The following is a 26,771-nucleotide window of genomic DNA, read 5'->3' as shown; positions in this document are numbered from 1 at the left end:
AGCAGGACATACGTCCCCTTAGGCCTGCGTCTGCAAAAAGTTCTGCTGGACTGATTCTTCTCTTAAAACCTAGAAACACCTGGTCTGCCAAAACACTTGTGGTTATAGACAATGTTCAAGGACTGCTGTGAAACAGACTTTGTATATCAGTGTTTTATTTAAGCCTAATATACAAAAACTGCCACAAGGCAAGCATTGCCTTGCAGAAGTCTGAATTACTAATCAGTTAGAATTGAGGAAGAACCCAAAAACCCAACCCCAAAACCTATATAGCTGCTCTACTTAAAAAAATAACCACAATTCCCATTCACATTTACACAGGCTTTTATCTTATGTAAGACAGCATAAACACTAAAATGAATTCCTCAGATTGTTTATTGTCCACAGCCTCCTGATTTTAAAGATACAGAAATTACCAAATAGTAGATTCATATTGCATAATAATCTATTTCAGTTAGCCACGCAGAAGAGAACCACATCCTCAAACATAATGCCAGCAACTTGTGATTTATTCCAAGAACCCAGTTTCAAGAGATGGGAAAGCGTAATACTGTCTCTTGCCATTTCTCTGCATACTCAAAATGCACTGTATATTACAGAAACCTGCTTTTTTAAGACTCAGGAAAGTCTTAAAAAAACCTGCTGGTTGCTGGTACCATCAGATTCCTTAATGACTACTGGAATTAAGGAATTCTCAGTCTGGAGAAGAGGAAACTGAGGGGAGACCTTATCGCTCTCTACAACTACCTGAAAGGGGGTTTTAGCAACGTGGGTGTTGGTCTCTTCTCCCAAGTAACTAGCAATAGGACGAAAGGAAATGGCCTCAAGTTGCACCAGGGGAGGTTTAGATTGGACATTAGGAAAAATTTCTTCACTGAGAGGGTGGTCAAGCATTGGAACAGGCTGCCCAGGGAGGTGGTAGAGTCACCATCACTGGGAAGTGTTCAAAAATGTGTTGACATGGCACTTCGGGACATAGTTTAGTGGGCATGGTGGTGTTGGGTTGATGGTTGGACTTGATCTTGAAGGTTTTTTCCAACCTTAATGATTCTGTGAATTACATTTAGCTGGTAATAATGCCTTTACATTTTTTTCCCCAGTATTAACTACAATGGTATACCAGATCCAAGTCAGACACTGCAGAAGTAGCAACTGTCTCTACTTTAAAGTTTGCACAGCGGAGAACAAAAGGTCCTATGTTCTCCATTTGTGTCTCCATTTCAGTATGATTCTTCACAGGAAATCTACCTAGAGAGAAGTAGGAGGATTTGATGTCTTTGGTGAAGAATGGATCTTGTCTAAGGCAAAAAACCCCAACCAACAACAAACAAAACCAAAAGGAAACGTTGCCTCCTGTGAATGGCTGTCAGAAACACAGAAGTCTTTTCCTCTTAGGGCTTGTGTGTAGAATGTGTGTGTAAGTAGAATTCAAGATAATGTGTAGTCTGGTAGGGCTGAGGAAAAATTATTAATGAACTCTTATTTTATCATAAAAAAAAAGAGCAAGAAAGCAAGAGCATGTGTCTGTATCTAAAAATCAGTAAGACTGAACACAAAATTATTTCCTATGCAAAGGATTGCATAGGAACAACTATTCCATTTCACAGTCACATTACACTTACCTCCTCTGATATGTTCCAAGCCCTGTATAACAATGCTGCAGTGAGAGACGAGGCTCATGAAGAGATCTAGAAGAGCACCCTAACTCCAACCCCACAAGCCACCACAGTATTTTTCACACAGAACTTTTCCAGAGACTGAATTTCTACTGAAAGAACTTAAGTTCTCTTTAGTGTATGATAGCTAAATAGAATAGCTATACAGACAGGACCAAGTAACTATCCTGCGTGAGAAAGTGAGAACATAACGCACTCTACCAGCTCAGCCCACTCTGACACCGAAGGATCTGCTGAGGAACAGGAGTAGTGCCTGCAACAAGTAATTTCCCCTCCCCTTACAGGAATCCAGAAAGCAATTTCTGAAATATAATTCACAAGAGAAATACTTTTTAATGATTGTTTAGCTTTTATGTTTAGCTGTTCATGTTTGTTTATACGTTGTTCACTGTATCTGGTTACACTGTGTCCTGGTTTCAGCCAGGATAGAGTTAGTTTTCTTCACAGAAGCTAGTGTGAGGCTATGTTTTGAATTTTGGATGAGAAAATGTTGATAACATGCTGAAGTTTTGAGTTGTTGCTATGTAGTCAAGGACAGACCAGCTTCTCGTGCTGACCTGCTAGTGAGAAGGCTGGAGGTGCACAGGAAGCTGGGAGGGGGCACAGCTGACCAAAGAGATATTCCATACCATAGGACATCGTGCTCAGTATATAAAGCTGGGACGAAGAAGGAAGGGGTGGGGGGACGTTCAGAGTTATGGCGTCTGTCTCCCCAAGAAACCATTACGCGTGATGGAGCCCTGCTTCCCTGGAGGTGGCTGAACACCTGCCTGCCCGTGGGGAGCAGTGAACAAATTCCTGGTTTTGCTTTGCTTGCGTGCACGGCTTTTGCTTTACTTATTAAACTGTCTTTATCTCAAACCATGAGTTTCCTCACTTTTACTCTTCTGATTCTCTCCCCTGTCCCACCGTGGGGGAGTGAGAGAGAGGCTGCGTGGGGCTTAGTTGCCGGCTGGGGCTAAACCATGACACACTGCTGTCACATGTCTGAAATTCACTGCATCCTAACAATTACAATTTAGTCATCTTTATTTTTAAGTTGAATGTATAAAGCACTGGTTCAGATTAACAAATTATTTTAAAGAATGAGATTAGGGCTATCCCTCCAGAACAAAGAAATTAAGTTTGCATTGCCTGGGTACATGTATTGTCTAACTCTGCATACTAATTACTGGGAGGATTTGTGGGATTGGTATTAACACTACTTACACATTAGCTCATACAAATTGCATATTATCACAAATGCACAGTCATGATAATAACATTCATAATCATTGCAAAGACAGCTGTACATATCTGGTTTGACAGCTATTCTTGTGCCTTGCTGAGAAGAAAGAGTACAGAAATGTGTGCTTGTCAGACTATTCTTCTGAATTAGTTACGGTGCCTCTACCACGAAGAAGTCAAAAACATGAAAAAAACTTTATACAGCTTCAATAAAACTTAGCCTGCCAAAATAATGGAATTTTAGAGAAAAGCAAGCATTTTAAAATTTCAATTTTCTTTTTATTACGATACCTTGGACACTGGCAGTTAAAAAGCACATCTTTGCTCTTAAAATCTCAAGAATAAGACAAAGCATCAGTGAAGAAGAGACAGACTGAAACAGACTCAAACCTTCGTACAACACAAATAGGTTGGCAGGCCTTTATGGCAGATTGAAGCCACAGAGGGGAAAAACATCAGGAACACATACAAACACCACATTTCTTTACAAGCTAAAGAATGTGCAAGCTTTGACAAAGCACATTATATAAAGGATGTTTATAACCTACTTCCATGGAGACAGTTCAGTAGCTTTACAACACTGCAACAAAGAGTGTGAACTATATTTTCCATCTGTTTTGTGCAGACTGTTTTTCTACAATGGAAGCCAGTATCAAAGCTAACTGTTCTTTAGGATTTTAAACAGCAACACAAGAGGGTAGAGGAATGCTCTTTGCCTTTGTAGTACAAGAGAAGATGATCAAGGATATGGCGTCTTCATCCGTTTCAACCAGGAAGTGTTACCAATAACTTAGTAGTCACCTAGTTTCCGCTAGCATTGCTAACTGCCTTCACTAGTTGTAAAATATCACACAGATATAAAATACCTTACAGAACCAGACAGATTATCACCTCCAGCTGAACATCGGCCATAAGAACAGCAGATCAGCCCACTTCCACATTTTAAGACAGCTATAGCCAAAAAGGAAGGATATGGTCAGTATAAAACATGAATTCAGCTTTAGCTTAAGCATGAGAAGAACAAGAATGCTAGCATTGTAAGACCTCCTTCCATCTCCAAAGTTCATTTACAGTGGTAGCATAAAATCTTTTCTGAAGCTGTCCACCTCAAGAGAGATAAAACATCTATTGTACTGTTATATAGCATTAGCACAAGTGCGGCCATGCTGCTGCTGTTAGGCTGGAGTTTACCCTGCATTATATGGCATAGATGTTCTCTACATATATAGACCACTAAAAATAGCATAGTAAGCCACATTTCTTTTCCAGGAATACAAAAAAGCTGCAGTGCACACCAGCTTTTCCAAGAAAAAGCACAATGCTCAAATTTAATAGGTCTGATCTACACAGACAACACTTTAAAGAGAAAGGCACTTGAAACACTCCACAAGACACTACTACTATAGAAAAACAAACATGTACGGATTGTGCAGCCCTCACGACCACGTTAGACTACCCTCCAATCTGAAGGGAAGTCACTGAACGTTTACAACCTGTATTAGGAAAAATCGTGCTATGAAAAAATCTTCCCAAAGTCCCCCATATGAGCCTTCAGACAACCCTTCAATCTCACTGAATACATCAAACCCAAAACTTAATGCAACCTTATGTAAACCACCACATGGATCTAAGCCTGTGCCTAAGCAGCAGTAGTTTCTCCCACCACTCCAATAAATGCCATTACAACAGAACCATCAAAACCCCTGGATCCTACACACACGCTTCCCAGAACACAGTGTAATTCCAGAGTTTACCAGCTATCTACAGAGCTTCCATGAAGACACTGTAAAGCAAATCCTTCACTTCATTATGAATTGTCAAAATAATTCATCCTAAAGGCAAGACAAACACTTGTAGGGGAATATTTTTTTTATCTACATAGCACCTTCCAAAGGTTTCCCTTGGTAATAAAATTTCTAACTCTATATCAAAATCCATGGACTCAATCAAGATATTAGGGCACAATCTCTGCAATCAACAGGCTACAAGCTACCACCTTCTTCTTCCTGATGGAGAAAATCCTATAACAAAAAAATGGCCATGTAGCCTTCTGCTACTCCAAACTGGGCTACCTTCTCTCAAAACATGGTAAAGGAAGCAGGTACAAGTATGTGGTATTATAAAAATAAAAAGGATTAAAATCCAATAAAAATGAGTGCATACAAAACAGGATACAGCAAAAGCTCAGGGTTAGGAAGGATGAAGAGTCTGACAGCCATACCTGTGTCACTAAATGCCACGTGTTAACAGATCAGCAGTAAAATAACCAGTTTCCAAGTTTGTTTGGTTTTTGTTTTATTGTTTTTTTTAAACTGACAGCTGCAATTTCCACCTATATTTAAATGAATGTAATTTTCATACTAGATGCAGTACTCTGGAAAAAAAACACTGCTATGGTTTGAATTAAAAAAAAAAAAATCACTAAATGTTAACTCCAGATGTTCCAATAACCTCAAGACTGTGGAAATGAATACTACTTCAGTCCAAGTTTGCAAAGGTATGAAAAAGTAAAATTTTCCATAGGGAATGTACATACCTAAACATACAATAGTACCACTACAGGTATATTATTTATAATCTTTAACTAGTTTTCCATGCCTGAATTAACTAACAACCAATGCTTAAGGATTATTTTTAATTACACTGAAGTATATTCATTGCAAAGGCATTCAAAATCAAATTCTAAACTTTAAAAATGCTAGTCTTCTTTTGCAGCTTGTTTTTTTGTTTGTGTGTTTCTGGCTGGGTTTTTTTTTTATGTGTGGGTTTTGGGTTCTTTAAAGTTAAAAATTCAATTACCCACTGTAATAGTCTGAAATTTGTCTAGAAGTGCACTGGAGAATTTATGTTTAAGCAGAAGTAAGACTGATTATGATTTGTAAGGTCTGCAGTTTCCTGTGTATGTTGATTTACATATGAAAAAACATTTTTTATCTATGTATTTCTCTCCTCTAATCTCCTACCTCTCAGCAGCTGCTGATCTATCTGCTTCCCCTCTTAGACCCATTCCTCACAGTGCCTCTGTTGATGCTGGGACAGAAATCAGTTGTTCATCAACTTCTGACCTTTTCAAGATCTGTAGGACAGAAAATGCAAATGCTGCTTCATCTGAAAGAGCTGGCCACCATTCAACACATTAACTTTGCTATTCCAGGCACACCTGTGTGAAGCTTCTAGAAGATAATTACAACTTTACACCAGGAAGGACTTACACAGGTAGATGAAGTGGCTCATCTATCCATCCATCCAGTTACAAATTCAACACAAACCATTCCTTTTACAAATCATTTCAGCACCTCCCATCTTTCAAACATACATTTTTCCTCTGTAAGCAGTATGACCACTGCTGATACTAGGGGCATCTTAAGTGGTTCTGTTGAGCTAAGACTTTATCATACTTGAGAAAACAAAAAAACAAAAATGTTTTGATTTAACCCCCCCCCCTTCATAACAATCCTATCCGTGGAAACATCTCTAGCTACACGTGCATCACAGTGGAAATCTTTATAAATCAGAGAGGATCCAAGACATTTTTAGCTGTGCAAGAGGTACCTTTGACAACTCTAGGAAACACCTCACAAAACCAAACTTGGAAAAGAAGAACTAAGCTCTGCTGTACCCAGAAAAAAAGCAAAGCAATTTGTCCCATCTTAAATTCTCAAATACAAGAATAGTCCTCAGGGATATACTTCTAGTGGAGTATAGTTTGCGCAGTTTTACAGAAAGGTTATTATTTATCAACAGTATTAACATTTGGTCTGTCAGTATATTTATCCTGCCATTAGGCACACCTCTTAGGAGCGTGTGCTGCTATTTATAGACTGGAAAAGATATCCAAGTACTCAACTTTGGAGTAGTAATTCAGTAACTCTGATAACTGGTCTTTGAGATACTAGCTTTCCCTGTGGATCCCTCATTAGCTGGTCATAAAAATTTGATTTTTTTTTTCACTGCATTGTTTTTCAAATTTCACATCAAACCACTATAGAAGCACAAGGTTATACAGCATCCACAAGCCTTAATCTATTCCTCTGAAACTCAAAACCAGTTCAACCAAATAGAGGGATTTGTATGTCATGGAAATCACAGGCAATGAGGTAGCCATAAGAAGCAGTGCGGATTAACTGCAGATGACTAGCAACTACAGCTGCATCAGACACTGAAGTGCTGCTCAACTACAAAATCAGATGGGAAGTATATAAGTGCAAGAAACAGTATTCATCAAAAGTCAGTTGATTGGTCACACTCCATGTCAACACCTTAAAAGTTTCTAATAGCATTGTTCTTGAAGCAGTTAGACTAATGCTCAAGTTCTAGCACAGCAAGGCTTGATATTCAGTGGAAGAGATATACCATCCAGCTACAAAGTGTCCACCTTTGGTTAGAAATAGCCAGTAATCAGCTTAGTCTAAAAAGAGACAAGTAGAGCTAGGGCATCTATTCTCTTACCTGGATAGTGAGCAAGGCTGAGGTGTAGGATGTGTTTGACTATCCTACTCTTTGGCAAACTTCTTTGGGAGATGGCAGCCATAAACACTGGATTACCATCTTCTGGCCAAACTGAGCAGAAATCAGGTCCATAAAGAAATGATGCCAGGAGCACTATGATACAGGCTCCACAAGCTTGAGATAATAATGATGTCCTACACAGAAGTAAGCTTTGACCAGTAACTGATACCATAAGGTACTATGAGAAGTATTTCATCCTCGTGTTAGCACTTACTCTGAAAATCCAGAAAAAAACTGGCAGACAGACTACCTTCTACTAAAAATTTTGTGGTAGGAGGACCCCTTAAGGGATACAGAGAGTGAACAGAATAGTGCTAAATACCTACTTTTCCTCAGTGGCACTAAATGGGACCTCATGGAATGGAGCACAGTGGTTTCCAAAGATCTTTTTGTCTCTCGACATGACTTTGATATACCTCCCAGTATTTGCTAGAGATTTCACCTACCTAACACAAGGAGCAATGGAAGAGACAGGATGCTGCAAGTATGTATATGCTTTTTACTAATGTGTCCTAAAATTAAAAATTTCCACTCTGAAGGAGTTGGTTTGGGTTTTTTTTGCTTTTTTAAATAGAAAAATTTATAAAGTCACTGAGAAGGTAGTACCTTAATCTTTCACAGAATGCAGTCTTCATACATCTTTTTGTGAAGACCTTGATCCATTCTCATAAGAGGTCTTGTACAACATCTCAAGTTTCTCCTCCGACATCAAAGATGCTTATAGCTAAGAGGTTCATCTCATGATAAGATACACCCTGCGAATTTGCCACCATGGCAAACCTGCCCACATCTGCCTGTATATCTGCTGTAACAGCCATACTTGTCCTTCTCCACTGTGTGCTCAGATTTACCCTAAAACTGCAATCATTTCAACAGGAAGGGTGTTGAGCTTTCCCATGTTACTAAGTTGTATTTGGCAAGCAGCTCCTGGTAGCCTGCCACCTGGAACTGCAGTGAGGTAGAAGAGTAGGCTTCATGCCTGAAAAGGCCCAAACCCCCCTGGAGGCCTTGTCTCTGCTGCAACTTTTATAGACTTGTTTTTGCTGCACACCTCTATTTTCCAAGGATCCTGGAAAGATCAAAGCTGTGCATATAAAACCCACAATTGTCTCTACAATGCCAGGTCCTGAACAAAAAGTTACTTGTCAGGAATATAGCAATAACCCTAGAAAAGACAAGCTATTTTCAGTAAATTTTGGAGGTACTAAACAGTCTGCTTCCAGCTCTTGGTACAGACAGATATTCTGCAAGAGTATCACATCTGTGTGCACAGAGTACTTCATTCTGGAGATGCTAGTTGTAGGGCAAATGAATTCTCCACTGTCCATTTGGGGCCTGAGTTTGGCGACACACACAATAAAATAAGCTCACCAGTAGGAAAGCAAGCTTGAAAGTCTTAAGAAGCTTCAGAAGTATTTTCTTGGCTTGTCTTTGTTTTTATTAAATTTCATTGTCCATAGACAAACAGTTAAGAAATCTTAGGAGCTGCTAGCCAACATGAACTTGAGAAGCATGCTCTGTAATACATCTTCCCCCACGCAGACAGCTTTGTAACCACAACTTTTCCACTACGCAACAATTAGGCAATAACATGAGCATTAACAGAAGCTTACCCATGGCAGCAAGAAGCTCTACAGGTTGATTTATCCTGTTCTTGACAAGCCACTTGGTCTTGAGCTAAACCCTGCTGTTGAAGCTAGACTGCAACAGAACCTGCACAATCTCATTTGAAGTAGTCTAAAATCTCTCCACTGACCATATGCTCTCAAAACACATTAACTGGCATGCAGTTTTCAAGCAGCTTCTTCCTTCAAAGATTAAATCTGTACTATCTAAGGAAGTTTATTAATTCTGGGACATTAGCAAACATCTGCACACTAGTAGGAATAAAGTACACATTGTAGATTGTCAAGATTGTCCATGTTTGGGAATTTGTGGTAGATCAATTGCACTGATGTGAAATAGCACGAGTTGACCTGGTGCCTACGACATTTTACATCAGAACCTGCTAAAGTAAGCAAGGACAGTAGTTCAACTGGTCTGTGAGTCCCATATAGCCTAATACAACTGCACACAGCCCTCAGAAAGGGCTTCAGTTACAGGCTGTTGCTTGTTTCCAAAGAAGCTAGAAACATTACACTATATGCACTTCATAGAATGAAATTTTGCCATGTGTCTGTACACTGCAGACACTATTGTACTACTAGTATTAATTTTTCCATGTAGAAAACTGCTGCAGTTGCCAGGGCTGACGATAGGAAGTGATGCTTCTGTAGGCCATTCAGGTACTTTCAGAAAACCTCTGCTCTAGGAAATCATGTTCACACCAGGAACCATGAACTCTATTTCACACTAACCCAAAGACAGAGTGCACATCACCTCATTTGTGACTACTCCCGTTCAAATGCTTTACCTTAACATTCATACTGATGACTTACAAGCATTTTAGTCCCGCTATTGCTAACACTATATGCTAGCGAGCTGCTACCCAGGATTTTCTCCTTTGGAGAAAGTGATGCTGAAGCTGCACACAAACATTCTGTAAAAATGTGGCACCTCAAGTGCTATTTTGAGAGTAAAAAGCAAGCCACAGGTTTTAAGCCAAAGGTAGTGTAAGAAATTAAGAAAAATGAAATTACTTCAAAGCCACACTCCCAGTTGCATTTCTGCTATGACAGATCAGTGTTTAGGCTATGAAGATATAGGATTACAGCTCACACCTGAACAGAAATAGCAAGAACCAGAATGTTATGAGAACAAAACAAGTTATAAAGGTTTACGAGTTCTTGCACAAACACCACAATGTTGATTAAAGTCCAAAAGAAGAGGCACTGAAGAATTCTCACATTCCAACGCACAACACAAAGGGTACAGCTCTGCTAACGTCTGTAAGCACTCTTCAAAGCACCAAAGGCTGAAAGATTTCCCCTGCCCAGCCCAGGTTAAAGTAATTTTTCTGGAGGCTTGCCATGCTCCGTGGGAGGGAGATGGGGTGTAGCAACAAGCTGGATTTAAAAGATCCCCAGCTGGAAGCACAAATACAGAGAGTGATGTTTAAAACTGTTAGTCCCCTGGAGAGAAGCAGGAAACTCTCTTTATGACCCCCAGAGTATTTGTTTTTCCAACAGTTTCCCAGCTCAGCTTGAGATTCTCAAGGGCAGCAACAAAAAAAGTTTTCACTTTGCTCAAATTAGTTTTGACTGGTCCCCGGGTTCCCAAGGTGATAATTTAACACCTCATTAACAAGTGCATTAATGGAGGAAATTCAAATGAACCGATTTTAATGCTAATTGAATGTTTGCAACCTCATCCCGCACAAGGAGTATTTATTTCCCCTTTCAAGTACAACAGCAGCCACTGCTTCCATTTGTGGATCTACTGCTAACAATGGCAAGGTACAAACTCAATTTATAAATATACTGTAAGCTACTTAAAATTCAGTTCCAAGTGATGTAACATGGGCTATTCCTTCATTACTGCTTATACTTTATACTTGCATATACTTCTGGCTTGTCTTTGGTAAAAGAAAAAGGGCATTTTACAGAATGTCCAACTTTAAGAAACCTACTGATTAGGCAGCAGATTGCACTGCTGAGGTCATATCTTCATTTGAGAGCCTGATTAACCACATGGAGGTTAAAATAATAATTGCAGTCTTTTCTCCTCTAGAATTTAAGCAGACCAGGCTTAGTTTTGTTTCCAGCATGCTTCTCCCTGTGCATATTAACAGTATAGCAATGGTCCTATCTTCTCAACAGCTCAGGTTCAGTTCTCCGCCAACACAGTTGTACATTCTTATTCCCTTTGGCTATAATAGGTTTAACTACCATTTCTGATTTAACTCACTCAAGTTTGTTGCACACAGCAGCGGCAAGACTAGAATTTTTTTTTTTTTTTAAGGTTTCCTCTGACTAGATGTAATCAACTACTAGCTCTTCACAACTAAGGTGCTCAGATGAAACAAATACCAAACAAACTATATGGAGCTAACTGACTAGCCTTCAAAGGTTAGTTACTCATTTCCAATAGTTTAGCAGCTGGGATGGCCTATGCAACTACCACCTCCATTGTTTGGCACAGAGCTAGGTAGAATAATAATCCTTGGTTTCTATACAGTGTCAAGACAATGTTCATTCAAAATTTAAGTGCCATCTTAGGTTAGGTCTATCCACAACTTATTCTATACACACTATGTATGGCGCTGTGATTGGGTGTGGGCTATTTGCCTCCTGAAACTGAGATGGAAGGCAGTAAACTAGTTATAAACATCAATATGCATAATTACTATTATTGAGTTAAAGTCCATGGAAGGAAGTAGTTCACCTCTTTTACAAGCCATTAATACTGCCAGCTTTAATTCAAGCTTAAAACTCTCCTGGATCTAAGGCTCACCTTCAGTTTTTAATGCACAGGAGAGCAAACTAAGTTTCATCTCTGAAGGAGGTTAACCAGTTCTAGACTGGTTTCACCTTGCATGTTTTGATTTGCCCACACCTCAGTCGGGTTACTTTATGATTTTTCTTCCACTTGCCCCTAGTGATGTTATCAGGGCAACAAACAGGCTGGGTCCTGAACACCAAGAGTGCTAACAGAACTCCAGTTGCACAGATATATCACTGGCTCTTATGCAAATGGCAGAAAGGAGCTGACTGGATTCCCAGTCCACTATAGTGAGATTGTAATGGCAAAAAATCCAGCTTTCAACTCAAACCAAACCATTGATGCTGAAAAACTCACCAAGACAGGTTAAGTACTTAATATCATCAGGCCCAACAATGTCTTATTTACCAGGACAAGCACCAAGCTGCCTCATTTTTCCAATTTAAATAACCCAGACACCACATAACAGCAAGAATCAAGTGCCTCTACACTACAAGTTTCCAGAACTGCGTTCCAGGAATCAATTTGCCATCTTCGTGTATACTATGAACCCAGAAAATCTGCTTATTGTGTATTATTGTTTAAAAAAGCCCCTTTATCCACAAAACTATCTGAAGTTCATTCATCTTTGTGGCTGAACAGAGAGAAAGAGCAGCACCCACTGAACTGCTCACAAGCATCTGCAACACTTGCTCATCAACGATTCCAACCATAGTGACTTTGAATTGGAAAAAAAGTTCCAAAAATTTGCATATGCAGAAAGAAGCCTTCTCCATCTCTCCTACTCACCTTGCTCGACTATATATCAAAGCCAAATGTGATGATATGTGAGATACCCATATACATTGCCACTGGAGTTCTCTGAGGACATCTACGCGCTCAAGATGTTCACCACTTTTGAGAACAACTGTTCCTTTGAAGAAATTCTCAAAGTGATCACAAACCAAATGTTTTGTTTAAGACCACATGATGGTCTTCTAGCCAATTATGTGCAAGACAAGTAATGCAAAGTAAAACAGGACAGACATACAGCATTGAGCTAATAATGTAGAGGAGTTTCAGAAGCAGTACTGGAAGCACCACTACCAAGAACCCATAAACATGGCTCTGCCATCGCTTTGGCTGTTGGAATGTTTTTTTTTTTTTGCTGTTGGGATGAAGGAGCAAGTAATATACTTGTATTCATATATAATTATATTCCCATAATTGTCTTCAGAGAGATCGAGACACGCTAGTCACTTACATGCATAAACAGTACAGAGAATTAACAGATTAGTTTGAACAGTAGTCAAGACACAAGAAACTACTGTACCAATTCAGGCAGCACATTTGCATGCCATCCATCTTATGTTCTCTATAAGCAGCCATTCAGCTTTTCATAGCATCTGTATTTTGTCTGTGCTGCCTCCTACTAATACCCTATTTAGTCATGAGCAGCTTGCTCGAAAGATCTGAAAGGAGATATTTACTTTTTTTAGTTATGTAAAGTTTTAGTAACTACAACACCTTATATTGTAAGTTTAGAGCCTCCAGGTGTTCCATAAGATTTAGAAATAACCTGAAGTACAAGAGGAGAGAATTAACTTATTCTTGCAAAACAATACACAAAAAACCCACTTTCGTCCTCAAATACTAATTGCTTCCTACTACTTATTCCTCAGCTACAGACCATCTCAATCTGACATCACAATTTCCACAAAGGTTTGATGCCATGGAGGGCAGCAGCTTTTACAAATAGTGTGTGGTGAACAGAAGCAGGCAGGCAAAGAAGCCACAAAGGCTCTTTTCAAGAAAGCATTCTTGAAGCCATTAAATATTTAGCTGTGGCCCAAAAAACAGGGTTGGGAGCCAGCCATCTACTCTTCTGATTCCATCTCCAACTCCTGTACCCTTGTAAAACCATTCCCTAACTCAGTTTTCCTTCATTCATTAGTTCAGCTTGACTAGTTTAAAAGCAATGAAATTTTTGTAATATACAGTAGATTACAGAGGTGCTTATGAGTGACACAGTTTAACACTATTTCTCCGCTTGTCTTCCACAGTTAACAACTCTTACCAACACCACTCTACTCCACATTTTTTCGTAGTCAAACCAACTGCAGGCAGTGGTCCTCCAGAGCCCCACCCTTAATTGCACAGAATCCAAACCAAAGCCCTTAAACAAGGAAAAAACTTTGTCATCCTATCACTAAGCAGCCACTAAATTCACCCACTTGAACTTTTGCCAACTTCATCCACAGAAAATGCCTACAAAGTAATAGTATCTCTAAAGCCCTAAGGCAATTAAAAAAATGCATCACTGGGAAACAGCACTGTGCAGAAAAACACTTTCATGCAGGGATCATCCTATGAGGTGCTTATCCTAGCTGAAGGCTGACTTAGATGCTTAGAAAGCCTGTAACACTTTCACAAGACCTGTAGCTGAGAAATCCTTGCCGAGTATGAGCGGACAGGACTTTGGCTATCCAGCTGTTATATCCAGCACTTCCGAAAAGCGCTACAGTTTGTATAGAAATCAGATGTACAGAGGCTTCTTTGAAATGACACAGCTTTCCAACACCAAAACTGCTTCTTTTCCTCAATAGGAGTGGCTAGGAATTCTGGTACTCCTTAGCACCAAATTAGCAGAATGTAGCCTAACATGCATTTTAAGCAACACTACAACAAAAAACTTTTGAGTTTGTATTTTTGCCAAATTGGTTCCTGATCTCGTTCACCTTTCAGCTCTGATGGATTTTGCTGCCGTGACGGCAGGAGAACAGTCTGGAGTAGAAGTTGCTTCCATTCTCCTGGCTTGAACGAATACCATGCTGTAGCCTCAGAAAGGGGCAAAAACGCCTTAGTTTGAATACTGCAAACAGAAATCGGTTACACATTCCTTGCTTCCCACTCATTAAGCAAAACAGATACTGGAAGAAACCCAACACAAGCAACGCCTGAGCAGACCACGGACTGTTGGCAACTCATCAGCTAGAAAGAGCTCAAACAGTCACTTTTAAGACAACAGCAAGACCCAGCCCCTTTGCACAACTTTTCAAGTAGTTTGAAGCTTGGTTAATATCTATTCTCGAGAGCAGCACTGGGGACAACTCTTGGCTGGTACAGGTATCTCACATGGACCACTCAGAAGCAATACTAGCACAGATACACGCTGCTACCTGGCTGTATCTGCCTCAGTGATGACTTGTCTATTGAGCTACGACCGACACCAATTGCTGGCACTTAACTCTGTTCTCAGATAATGTAAGCAAACCAAATGAAACCTGTTACAACAGAAAAATTCTTAAGTATTTCTCCAGTGAGCTTTTTCACTGCAGGAACTATCTGTTAGGTTAGTTGGTTAGATGACCCATGTTCAAAAGCAAACAGTTCTTCAGTATACACTACCACCTCGTGGCCAGATGCCTGAAACTCCCATAACTAAATATATTCTGCAGTTTGAATTCTAAAAGCCTCTGAACCGAACGTCACTGACAGATCCTCAGCAAAATACACTGTCATCCTGTGTGAGCTCCTCACAACTTAATTACTCGTGAAGAGGGAAAGCATCCTACATGCAAAGTGCTGTACCATTTCAATTTCAAGGCAGCTTACACATCACAAGTGCAAACTACTTACTTCATGCTATAACTGAAGGAAGCTGCTACTTACTAGGCAAATGAGACATGAGAATTTGTGGTTTTGACTTTAAATGTCGAGACTAGTACAGATTTCCCCTTTCTTACTTTTAAAATGAAAAAGGAAAACTAAGACAATAAAAACGAATATGCTGAATTACTTTTCCTGATGGATTAAGTCTACTGATCTTGAAAACCGCCTTTAGCTTCCCAAGTAAAAAGGGATTTCAGAAATATTCCCGTGTTTACTTTAATTGAGGTGCAAACATCGATACTAAAGATGAAAATCAAAGGCATTGCTCCTGCAGTAACCAGCACACAAGACTGTAAAAGATACACAGCGAAATATTCTGAAAGCAATCTAAAGAGTGAGGCAAACAACAAAGGACAGACAACGGGGAAGAGAAAGGAGACTAGAAAAGCTAGACACATAACAAAAATCAATACAAGACAATACTGCGTCTTAGATAAGACTAAGATGACTTACCTCTAGCTGGAAATTCCTTATGCTGTTATTAGGCTGCTCTGCCAAGTAGGATAGTAAATTGGTTTATTACTCCAGAAATTCCAAGTCTATGTGTACCAACAGATAAAGATGAATGTGCCCACTGAATGAGTTATCTGTCAAAGTGATAAAGAGGCTCTGTTTGGCTTCCCCCTTCCACATGCTTACTGTTAGAAAGACTCACCAACAGTTGTACCATCTTCACCCATAATGCACTTCATGGAGGTGATGATTTGCTCCACAACAGGAGGTGACAGTGATGTTGCATACACAGCACTGTGAGAGTATGTCCTGAGATAATCAATCAGTTCCTAGCAAAACACAAGAGGCATCAGACATTGCCTTCCCAGCACTCAGAGAAACACTTCATTGTCATGTCTTAATCACACAATAAAATGGGCCACCACAAGAAACCTCTTTCAGAATGTCCTGGAAGAGAACAGGTATCTCAAGGACTGATTTTACGGTACAAGTAATAAACAGTTGAAAAGCAAACAGTGGCATCATAACTACCCATAATTATGTCATAGGGCAAGCAGGTGTGTTGATCAAAGACAAATGCCTACAACAGGCTTATTTAGCTAACACCACCAGCATTGGATTGCAGCAAGGTGTTTGCATTACTCAAGCTGTGCGCAGGCTGTGTTTCAAAAGGGTTTCACTGTTTATTCTGTGTTTCACTGTTTATTCTAACAGTGGGAGTATAAAACAAATGAAATAGCGGGGAGCAGGATTCATAGGTGCTTATGTATCATGCTCAGTTTAATTGTTTCCCCACAAAACAGGGGAATAGGTCACAAAATATTTTCTCCCATTTATCAGCACAATATAAATAACCAGCAGGTGTAATTTAAGAGTGCCAGAACCTCAGCCTACCCCTCCTGCATTTCCCAGTCAAACATACCTGCTACATTTGTTAGAGGGCAAAAGCAGGTCATATAGGAACAGAGGACCAACACACCATAGATCTAGGCTGCTGCTTGTTAACGGTAACAAAACCACTCTAAAATAGCCAGACCACTCCAACAAAATATTATAAAGACCAGTATGAACGCCAGAACAGATTTTGTCTTCTGCTACCATAAAACTAACAATGATGGCCCTGTAGATAGCACAAGCTGGGAACATATTCTAGAAATATGTGGAAGTGTTCAATTTTACGTTGCGTCTGCCTGGAGTCACAGTTTAATGAAAGGAAGTTGTAAAGGGACTTTGAAATAAACTAGGTAAGAAGATTTAAGGCCTTTTACCTCTGAAGCAATCCCTCAAACAGTAGCCAAAAAAAAGTTGCAAAGGACTCTTAGCTGCTTCACCTTACGTCAAGGGAGTTAATCCTACTAGCTCACTACGTTTGGAAAAAGAACTAATATGGTGCTTTCTTTTAGGGAAGATGTCAGAATAATTTTAATCCAACTCTAGTAAACTCCCCAAGAGGAACATCTGCAAGTGCCATCTTCATTTGGATGGGCTGAAGTAGTTGTCAATATTAGTATCTAAAAAATTACTGTCCTGGTAGGAAAATGGTAGAATTTTACTCTCAAATAAAGCTTGGAAGCCTGATCTGTGAGATATATTTGAGAATATGAGAAAGGGGACACATGCAGTTATCTACACTATCCCTCTCAAAAGGAGAAGTTTGACAAGGGCAACACTTTATAGCAGTACTTTCCAATAAAATAGAGTCAGTAGCCAAACAAACAAACAAAACCCCCCACCAACACCCACCCAATAAAAAAAAAACAAAAACAAAAAACCCAAACAAAAAGGGAAGAAGTGTCTTTTTAGAAAGCAAACATATAAATTCTACCAGACTAACCTAAGAAGGGGATTTTCCTCCAAAGAGGCTGAAAAGCTTCAGCTTTTGTCATTTTTCTTGCAAGTCTCATTAAAAGTAACATTAAGAAATCCCTGCCTTCCTGGCTCCTAGCAGTTCCCAAAAGGGTATTACACCAGTACAGTACATTCTGCAAACTGGTATCATCGCTGACCATGTGAGAACGATACAATTATGGGGTATTTTACTAGACTAGACTCTTCTGCATTGCACACACTTTCACTGTACTAGACAGTATGTAAGATTATGAAACAAATGGATAAAGCAGGCTACTTGAAATAGATCAACTTTGAAATGCTTAGCGAAGGACTCCACCACCAGCCTGAAACTGTTTCATTCCCAGCTTTTTACCTTCTTGCCCCCAATGTATCCTCCAGCAGCTCCAAAGCTTTTGGTGAATGTTCCCATCATAACATCCACATCTTCAGGACTGAGTCCAAAATACTCCACTACACCCCGGCCACTGGGACCCAGGGCACCTATACTATGAGCCTCATCAAGGTACAGATAGGATTTGTACTTCTTCTTAAGGGCAATCACTTCAGGCAAACGGACTATAGATCCCTCCATACTGTTGAGAAACAGAAATTCAGTGTAAGTTGATTTAATGGTTGGGGCCTCCTTATCGAGCCTAAAGTCACTAAGCTTTCTTTTCTTCACTCTTTCAGTAATTATGAACACATGGAATTTGCTAGACACATTGTGTTCTACGGAGAGATGAAAGATAACTCCTTCTTGCACCTGGGGCCCAGAGCTCTACTTTATACCCATTTAACATCTCTGGGATGCTGACATACAGACTAAATAGTAGCACCAACAGTAAGTTAAGGCAAAGGAATGTTCAGTGACAATTTTATAAATTAATTATCTCATTTTTACTTCCACCCTAACATCAGTATTCTGATCTGACATCTACTTACCTGTTGTTTTTAAGTTTAAGAACTGACTAGGCTTTCATTAGTAGCACTCCAAAATGCTCCATTTTGTGCTGAAAGTCACCATGATTTAAATGCCTAACGCAGCTAAGCTTACTACATGCTCCTTCTCACTCTCAGCAAAAACATTGAGTTTGCACAATTCCATTCACACTAGCATCATCTAGTGAGCACAGAAAGAATGGAATGGACATGCAATTTAAGACCTCAGTTCTGAAGTAAATAATCAGTTTAGATTAACTAATGTCTACAATCTAATCAGGATGTGGGAAGCATTGTGATAACACCAGGTGCAGCTACAGTACTAGCAACAGAAAGTCCAGGATGCGAGACATACATAGCTCAATTTAATTCGCCGATGAAATTAATGAAATAACTATGAAGTGATAATATCCATAGTTTGATTTGGCAAAGGAACCCAAATACTAAGCAGCTAGATCTCCTGTGGAGGGTCTTAGGAATATAAAGAATAGTTTGTACCTGTATATTCCTTCCACCAAGATAAGAATTTTTTTCCAGGGCCTCCGTGTACGAGGTTGCCCATGCACAATAGCATCTTTGAGCAGCTTCTCCAGGCTTTGCATATCTGCACCAGAAATTACTGTTAAATGGTACCAAAACAGCTACTAGCTTGAGCTTTGACATGACTAAAGACAGCAATACTCCAGAAACGCAAAAATTGCTCCAATGTGGAGGACAGACCATACATAAGTCAATAAGCATGGGCTTCCTCTAGCTGAGGGCCCACAGATGAGATTAAAAGGAATGGGTCACTGTATGAACTCTGAGAAAGAATTTCATCACCTAAGCTAAAAGCACAAGCTAGAGCATTAGGCACAAACAGCAAACAAGGAAGGGGGAAAAAAAAATAAGAAAAGAAGAAGGTATCTCATTGTGAGGAAAAGAGAAAGCAATTTAGGTAGTAAGCATGTCCTTGTGGATAGAAATAACTCAAAAAAAGAACAAGCAAGCTAGCTCAAGTACAATCAACTAAAGATAGACCAAAGTGCAGGACAAGAAGGGGAGCAAGTGTACTTTGTTTAAAATTGAAGGGACTGGAGGCATGGAATAGGAAGATACTAAACCAAAAACAGAAAAGGAAGAAAAAAGAACCACCAGTGTACAAAAGAGGACAGTGCTCAGCATATCAGAAACTAGCCAAATGAAATTGTTAGTAGTGATGTATTCTGAAAACTTACTAGCTTTGGCTGCCAACACTTGACATGATCCTAGGAGACCTGACTAATGGGAGCAAACAAATACACATGAAATCAGTCCTGAAAAAAAAAAAAACCTGAAGAAAGTAGTGGAGATGGGAGTAAGCAAACCATAACAGCTAAAGTGCTGAGCAAGAGACAGATATAAACACTAGGGCATGAAAAAGAGCACAACCAACCATGGAAAAGAAGGTTGGTAGACTAGGGCATTGCCTCAGCAAGAGAAGCTCCCGAACTAGACTAGAAATTATACAGCAAGATAGGTCAGTTAATAGACTGTTAAGAGACAGCTAATGTTCAGAAAAAGACAAAAATGAGTAAGTCAGCACTGGCGTTCCTGCCTCCAACAAATCTCTCAAGGAAGAAAGGAGAAGTTTAGTGCAGTTAGGCAGAACAATGTAATACAAGCTTCTGCTCTGATCTCCCAAGAAAGAGGGAAAGACGGGGAACTAGGTCTGACCTTAATAAAAAGGACAAACTGCAGAATGAGGTAGGAAAAAAATGAAAACATTGAACAAAAATTTTAAAGGAGGAATTTTCCTTCCTTCCCCATAATTTCTAAAAAGCAGAATATGAATGAAGCCATTAACATCTCAGGAAAATGAAGTTAACTAAGGCAGCATAGAGTATAACAAGAGTAGGACTGAGAACACATACATAACTATGAACTGAACATCATCCTGACAGCCCAAGATCATTGCTTGCATTTTGCCTTCTGATTCTATTCTGCCACTCTATTCTCTTTCACAGATTATCATCATCTATAAGGCTTCTAAAATATCCCACAATCTCACCATTGCTAGTTTGTCGCATCACACCAGAGCTTCTAAGTCCTTCTCCTCATACCCAGAACTATGTTTGTCACTAGTTTTCTCTGAAATTTTGGAACTGGATGCAATGTTCAGAGTATGTCAATACAAATGCAGAAATTGAATGTAAAGCTTTTGTGATCTTGCCCAGCAATCAAGATTTATGAAGAATTAAAGGAAAAAAAAAAAAAAAAATCACTGAATGTTATAGTAAGCTCTACACTTTTGTAAAGAAAGTTATTCAAAACGATAGAGAACAACAAAGAGAGAACACAAAAGAAAGTGTAGGCACAGCAGAGAATCCACTATCAAGCAGGACAAAGACAGGAAAATAAATGCAGCCACCCAAGATTTGCTGTCACCACCACACACTTCAAAGAGAGCAAGAGTATCATGATCTCAGAGATTGATACTATAAAGAGTATTAGGAGTGGCTGAAGATGAAGGCAGTAGCTTTACTAATCAAGGACAACCAGGTACCTCTTTCACCGAGAATAAGAGAAGGATTTTTTATCTGAAAATTCTTATTCTAAATACCTCCTCTGGAAGAAGCTGAAACTAGCAAAGTGAAAATTCTGTGTGTTTTGGAAACAAATACTTAAAGCAAGTAACTCAGTGAAATTAATCTATCCTTCACATCCCAAAAATTCCTTTTGTACTACATTGTACCAATGCATGGCTGTCTAGTTTAGCTAGAACATCTGCATTTGTAAGCTTTTGTTACTGTAGGATCATGTCAGCAACTGGTCCTAAAATTAAACTTTCTGATCCCCCAAATTGTAACCCAGACCACTTCAGGATCGCATTACTATGTGACACTGACTGTTAGAATAGTCTAACCATGCTGACCTATCCAAGTAACAAGAAGTCATGTTAAAACACTAGTGCCCCTATACTTGGCAAAGGGCAGCATGTTCCTGTTCATATGCAGAAGATGTAAGCTGGAACAGCTTCAGGATAAAAATGTTATAGGTTGAGACTGAACACAGAAAAAAAAATAACCAATTCAGGATGATTAAATTCTCAGTAGCAGCAGTCTTCTGACCTTTCAGGTAACCAGCAATTGATCTCCTTGCATGAAATGGTATTTCCAACTATTAGAAGATAGAAGAGATTGCATCTGATCTGTACCATCTGCAGAAAGTCAGAGTGCACCTTCTGATACTTACTGTTGTGCTTAAAGATTCGAATAGTTGCTCCTGACAGTCTTGCTCCGAGCACTAGTGATGCATGATTCAGTTCATCACTCAAAATCAGACAGCCCTGAATCAGAAGGGGAAAGAGGAAGATATTGAAAAGGTTATGTTTCACAGCTCAGCATATAACAACTTTCATCTCTGAACTGCTTAGAGGTCATTTAAAAAAAAAGAAAATTTCCAACATAAATGCAGCTAGTCCAGGCAAGACTTGCTAAGAAACAATCTGCAGTCTTAGTGTGGCACATAAAAATACACAACTGCTTTTAACTGAGAGAACCACTTAAATTTAACTTTTCCCAGAAGTCTGGCAGCTGAATCTGCCTGAATGTCTCATGGTTATGATTAGTACTCCTCCTCCTATTCAGTCAGGTAAAACAGTGAGCAGAGCAGCTTGCCACAGTTCACTCAGCAAGCCTACAGTAGTGCTAGGAAACAGGCCACTGAAGTCCTAGATTAAAGACCTTATCAAAGTTGCCCTATTTCTTACATTAGTAGGTAACCACTGACTAAACCCATGTGTGCTCAGTGGTACCAAAGGGACTAATTTTCTTTAATGAACAGAACTATTAAGTATTTTGTAGATAGAGGTAACATACAAAAGACAGGAAGTAGAAAACAAAACTGCAGAGTGAAATTGAGAAGTTTTCTGAAGCCACTGGACATTACATTGAATTTGTCTGCTTTTTCAAAAAAGGGAAGATACATCCTTGGACAAATATCAGAACAGGATACGTCTGTTTTGAGGGCAGTGATGATTACAGGCCAATAGCTGATATGCTGAACATTCAGTTACAGTGTTATTGCTGTGGACTACAGGAATGCATACTGCGGGATTAGCTTGTAAGAAAGCAATAATATTTCTAAATAACCTTGGCCCACTCCAATTACTATGCAAATCTGCTGCAAATCACTCTAGAAATGACTTTGTTAAGTTAAAAATCCACAAAGTGTGTCAAGATGCTGCAGATTTGACACTAAAAACACATGCTCATTCTATGTTTCTCTATTAACAGTTGGTGGAGGGAAGTATCAAGAACATTTCTTCTCTGCATTGAAAGGTGCTAGAAAGGACTGTGAAAAGCATTGCCTACAGTTACACAAGGAGGTGTCACAGACACTAGGAGTATTTTCTCCACAATAAGAAAATTTTGCACTAGAATTGCAATGTACCTAGAAATATTCTACATCCTGGGAAGGCTCAAGACTGGTTTTCCCCAGAAACTGCACAAAATCTCAAGTGTTCAAGCTGCTGTTACAAGGATTCACGCTGCGTATTTCAGAGACTTTGGCATAAGAAGCATGGAAACCTCCAGCTACCCTTTGCTCTTTGGAACTACTATAGCAGACAAGGAGTACGTATACTATGTCAGAGGGCATTGCTGTTAAACAGCACTGTATCAAAACCCAAATATAATAATCCAGCACTAGTATCCTTCTTAAATGGTAGGAAATAGGAAAAGTGATAGAATAAAAAAAGAAGAGATTAATAGTCTAGAAGGAGCTTCTCTGTAAAAACAAGTATAAGCTTTAGGAGGAGAAATAAGATTTAACAAATTGATGAGCAGCCTCTTTTCACCTCCCTGTAACAAAAGAGGGCATTTAATTAGACAGAATAAATTAATTTAAAACTGAAGAGGAAGTAGAGTCTAGTATTGCCTACCACTAGAGACAGCAAAGGATGAAAGAAGCCACTGGTACAGTACAGCAATCACTGATGATCATATGTAAAACCGAGTGCTGCTACTACAATGATAACACTTCAGTTGCATTTATGAGCAAATATACATTTGAGAGAGTATCCAGAAGACTAACACTGACTGGAGATCACGCTACTGGTATCAAAAAAACCCTATGCCAGTGAAGATCAGACTTACCAATGCATCCTACAAGGCAGACATGGAAACTGAAGTGAATGCCACATTTTACCATAAAGTGCTTCACACATGAATTGCAGAATTCAGTCCTGAGCACTTAATTTCACAAAGTAACATGGAATTTAATTGGTTTTCTTATAACAAGCAAGCAAACAACAACAACAAAAAAATCCGTCAGGCATCGTTGCTCTAATTCCATTATCTAGCCTCTGTCAGTCCAGAGCTATGATGAAAAGCTCTGTGCTAAAGGCAGTACAGAATGCTGTTATTAGCTAGTTACAGTAACTACATTAATGACACTTAATCCAAAACAGGCAAGTTTCAGAGTCTAGTTAAGCCTCAAATGGTCTAACAACTTCTGAGTATGTAATCCTCAAATCTCACATTATCTGTGGTCTAGACTCAGCATCCTTGGCAGTGACTGTACTAGGCAGACAACTTGGCTGCCAACAGCGGGTCTCTCCTGCTGAAAACTGCCAGGTGCAGCCAGACCTGGTTTTGGTGATGCTTTAACAGTGCTGAAATACAATTTTCAGTGTACACCAACTATACCTGTTTGCAGCATTTGCCTAGTAGAAGCTGCTGTTAACGAGGCATAGTGAATACAGATCAACTAGGTAATGCTGATGAAGCTTTTGAGTTCCTTTTGCTGACCAATGCTGATCAGATTATGGGGTAGAGTTGGACCCTAGGACAGTCAAGTCCTATTTGTTGCTATTAAAAGAGGATTCAGTAGGAACATAAACCAAGTGCTTAAGGATTCCACAGAGCAAAACCAGAATAGGTGGTCCAGCATTACATATATGTGAGTAACTTTATTGCAGTGGTTTGTGTTTTAAGCTAATTAAGTTGCAATATAGGTGCCCAGATATGATGTAAATAATGATTATCTTCAAATCATATCAGTGACTGTCAAAAAAACTCCTTCTGGCCAAATGCAGATGCCATTACTGATTATATTTGCCAAACCTCCAAAAATTTGCATTCTGAGCAGCTTTTCACCTGACAATGTATGTAGGACATGCAGAGACACACAAATAGTAAAAAAAACACCAAAAAAACCCCAAGAGAAACCAGAGCCCAAGAGTTTATTCAAGCATGGGAGTCTCTGGGCTTTACTGAGGACTCTATCAAAGCATTGCCAAACAGGCTGTGCACACACAGCCAGTTGTGTACTGGGTGGTGCCAGAAATCAGGATTTATGTGAGTCTTGATTTGCAGACAATGAACAAACCAGAAGTGCAGTAAGAAGCAACTTCAGACAGCCAAAAAAAGCATTTAGTGAACGTTCTGAACTGCAAAATAGTTAATTTGACAAGAACTGTTCTTCAGAAGTGAGCATTTTCTGTTTGCAGTATTCACCTGAGTATAAGGGTACTTCTAGTGTTATGAGGCAGAAGCTTCTTACTACTTTATTTAAAGTGCACAAAACCTAAGTATGCTCATTTCTAACACAGTACAGGCTGCTGTATCCATTTATTAAAATTGTTGGTTTAGTAAATGTGCAAGTTACGTGCATGAAAACATGTATGTTACATGCCTTGGAATTTACTGTTAAAATTCTCCCAATAGTTGTAAAAACTGTTAAAATTCATATGGGAAAACTAAGGAGCTAAGGAGTCTCAAGGGTATTCCCATAAGGTATTAAAGATAGACAGTGGGATCCACATACACAGGAGAAAAAGATGGAGTAACTTTGCAGTAATAGGCAATTTGTACTGACTTACAACAGACAGAAGTCTACTTAAATGTGTCTGACCATGTGTGTTCTGAATCCAAAATGTCCCTCAAATCATGAATCATTCTTCTGTTGAGAAAAATTGGGGAGATGTGGGAAGACAAAGAGCAGAAAAATGCAAGTAAAAGATACGTCAGGAGTAACATACGTTGTTCACTATCATCGCATTGCCGAGGTATTTGACTCCAGAAAGACTAGATTTGAAGCACTGACTTTCTCTCTGGCATTGGACTCAAAAATGGCTTTCATTATGGAAAGCATCTGGTATTTAAAACTTAACAGACCACAAGAAAAGAGGCATTATGTGGACAGTGCTGCTTCATTGTTACAAGTAAAACAGCATGCATGAAGACACTACAGCTAGTCAAGAAGAGATTCACCGGGAGGAAAAGTTGCCAGGAAGAACAAGGCAGCAATTTTACAATCTGTAGATATCACAAGTGGAAGAATATAGAAAGTGATCTCAGGAACTAGAAAAATAAAGAAACGGAATAATGGGAAAATAACTCACTACATAGGGACAAAGAATTCCAATAGGCTAGTAGTATTAGGCTAACAGTGAACCATTTTCAAAGAGAAGAAACAGTTCCAATACGTGCAGTATTTTAAGTAGGAGCTAAGAGAACACATACGTTGCATCAGAAGATGCAAAGAAAGAGCTCTCTTCCACTTAATTTTCCAGGAACTTAAAAAACCCCATAGTTTGAGATGCAGGACACAGGCTGCATTGTATACTGTTTTATGGGGCACACAGGCATCATCAAGTCTTTACATTTGTTTCTCTCAAACAGCTTTTCTACTAGGATTTTGCTCTTTCAAAGGAAGGATTTTTCATCTGTCGTTCAAAAATAACAAATTCTGTATGCATGAACATGCAATTCAGCTTATCTGCGTGTCTCACTGACACAGTCACTTTTTAGAGTTTCAAGAACATCAAAATACCTTCAGCCAATCAGCCTGTTAATCAGCCACCACTTCATACACTAATGAGTAGCCTGAGGAAGCAAGCCTTAACATGCTAGGCTCTCTCCCAGAAAGCGGGCAAGATCTGGACTGCTACTGGTCCTATGGATGCTGTTTCCCAAAAAGATTTTTGCAAATGTTAGAGATGCATACTGTGACCTATAGTTTCCATATAGAACATCTGCAGGGGTTGCCATTGAAGAAAAACAAAACCAAACAAGTAGTTTTTAGCAAATCCAACCAGCAGAATCTTTGTTAGATGAGCTTTTGCCAGTGACTTAAGCCATA

The 26,771-nt window shown here is 39.3% G+C and overlaps 1 protein-coding gene across 1 annotated transcript in view; it reads right to left on the bottom strand.

Moving 5' to 3' along the window:
• The window catches only part of SPTLC2 (serine palmitoyltransferase, long chain base subunit 2), a gene marked incomplete at its 3' end in the record, with an annotated part of 59,207 nt that overhangs the window by 21,771 nt on the left and 10,665 nt on the right, over positions 1-26,771 (bottom strand). The window contains exons 5-8 of the mRNA XM_010288324.1: positions 21,879-21,989; positions 19,164-19,269; positions 18,100-18,319; positions 16,099-16,225 (exon numbers count right to left, since the gene is read on the bottom strand). Of these exons, the coding sequence (XP_010286626.1) occupies positions 16,099-16,225; positions 18,100-18,319; positions 19,164-19,269; positions 21,879-21,989 (564 nt within the window). The remainder of the gene's footprint in view (positions 1-16,098; positions 16,226-18,099; positions 18,320-19,163; positions 19,270-21,878; positions 21,990-26,771) is intronic.

This window comes from Phaethon lepturus, unplaced genomic scaffold (assembly GCF_000687285.1).
Source record: "Phaethon lepturus isolate BGI_N335 unplaced genomic scaffold, ASM68728v1 scaffold35055, whole genome shotgun sequence".
Lineage (NCBI taxonomy): Eukaryota > Metazoa > Chordata > Aves > Phaethontiformes > Phaethontidae > Phaethon > Phaethon lepturus.
The sequence above is the reverse complement of the archived record's forward strand: the minus strand, read 5'-3'. Positions and strand labels throughout refer to the sequence as shown.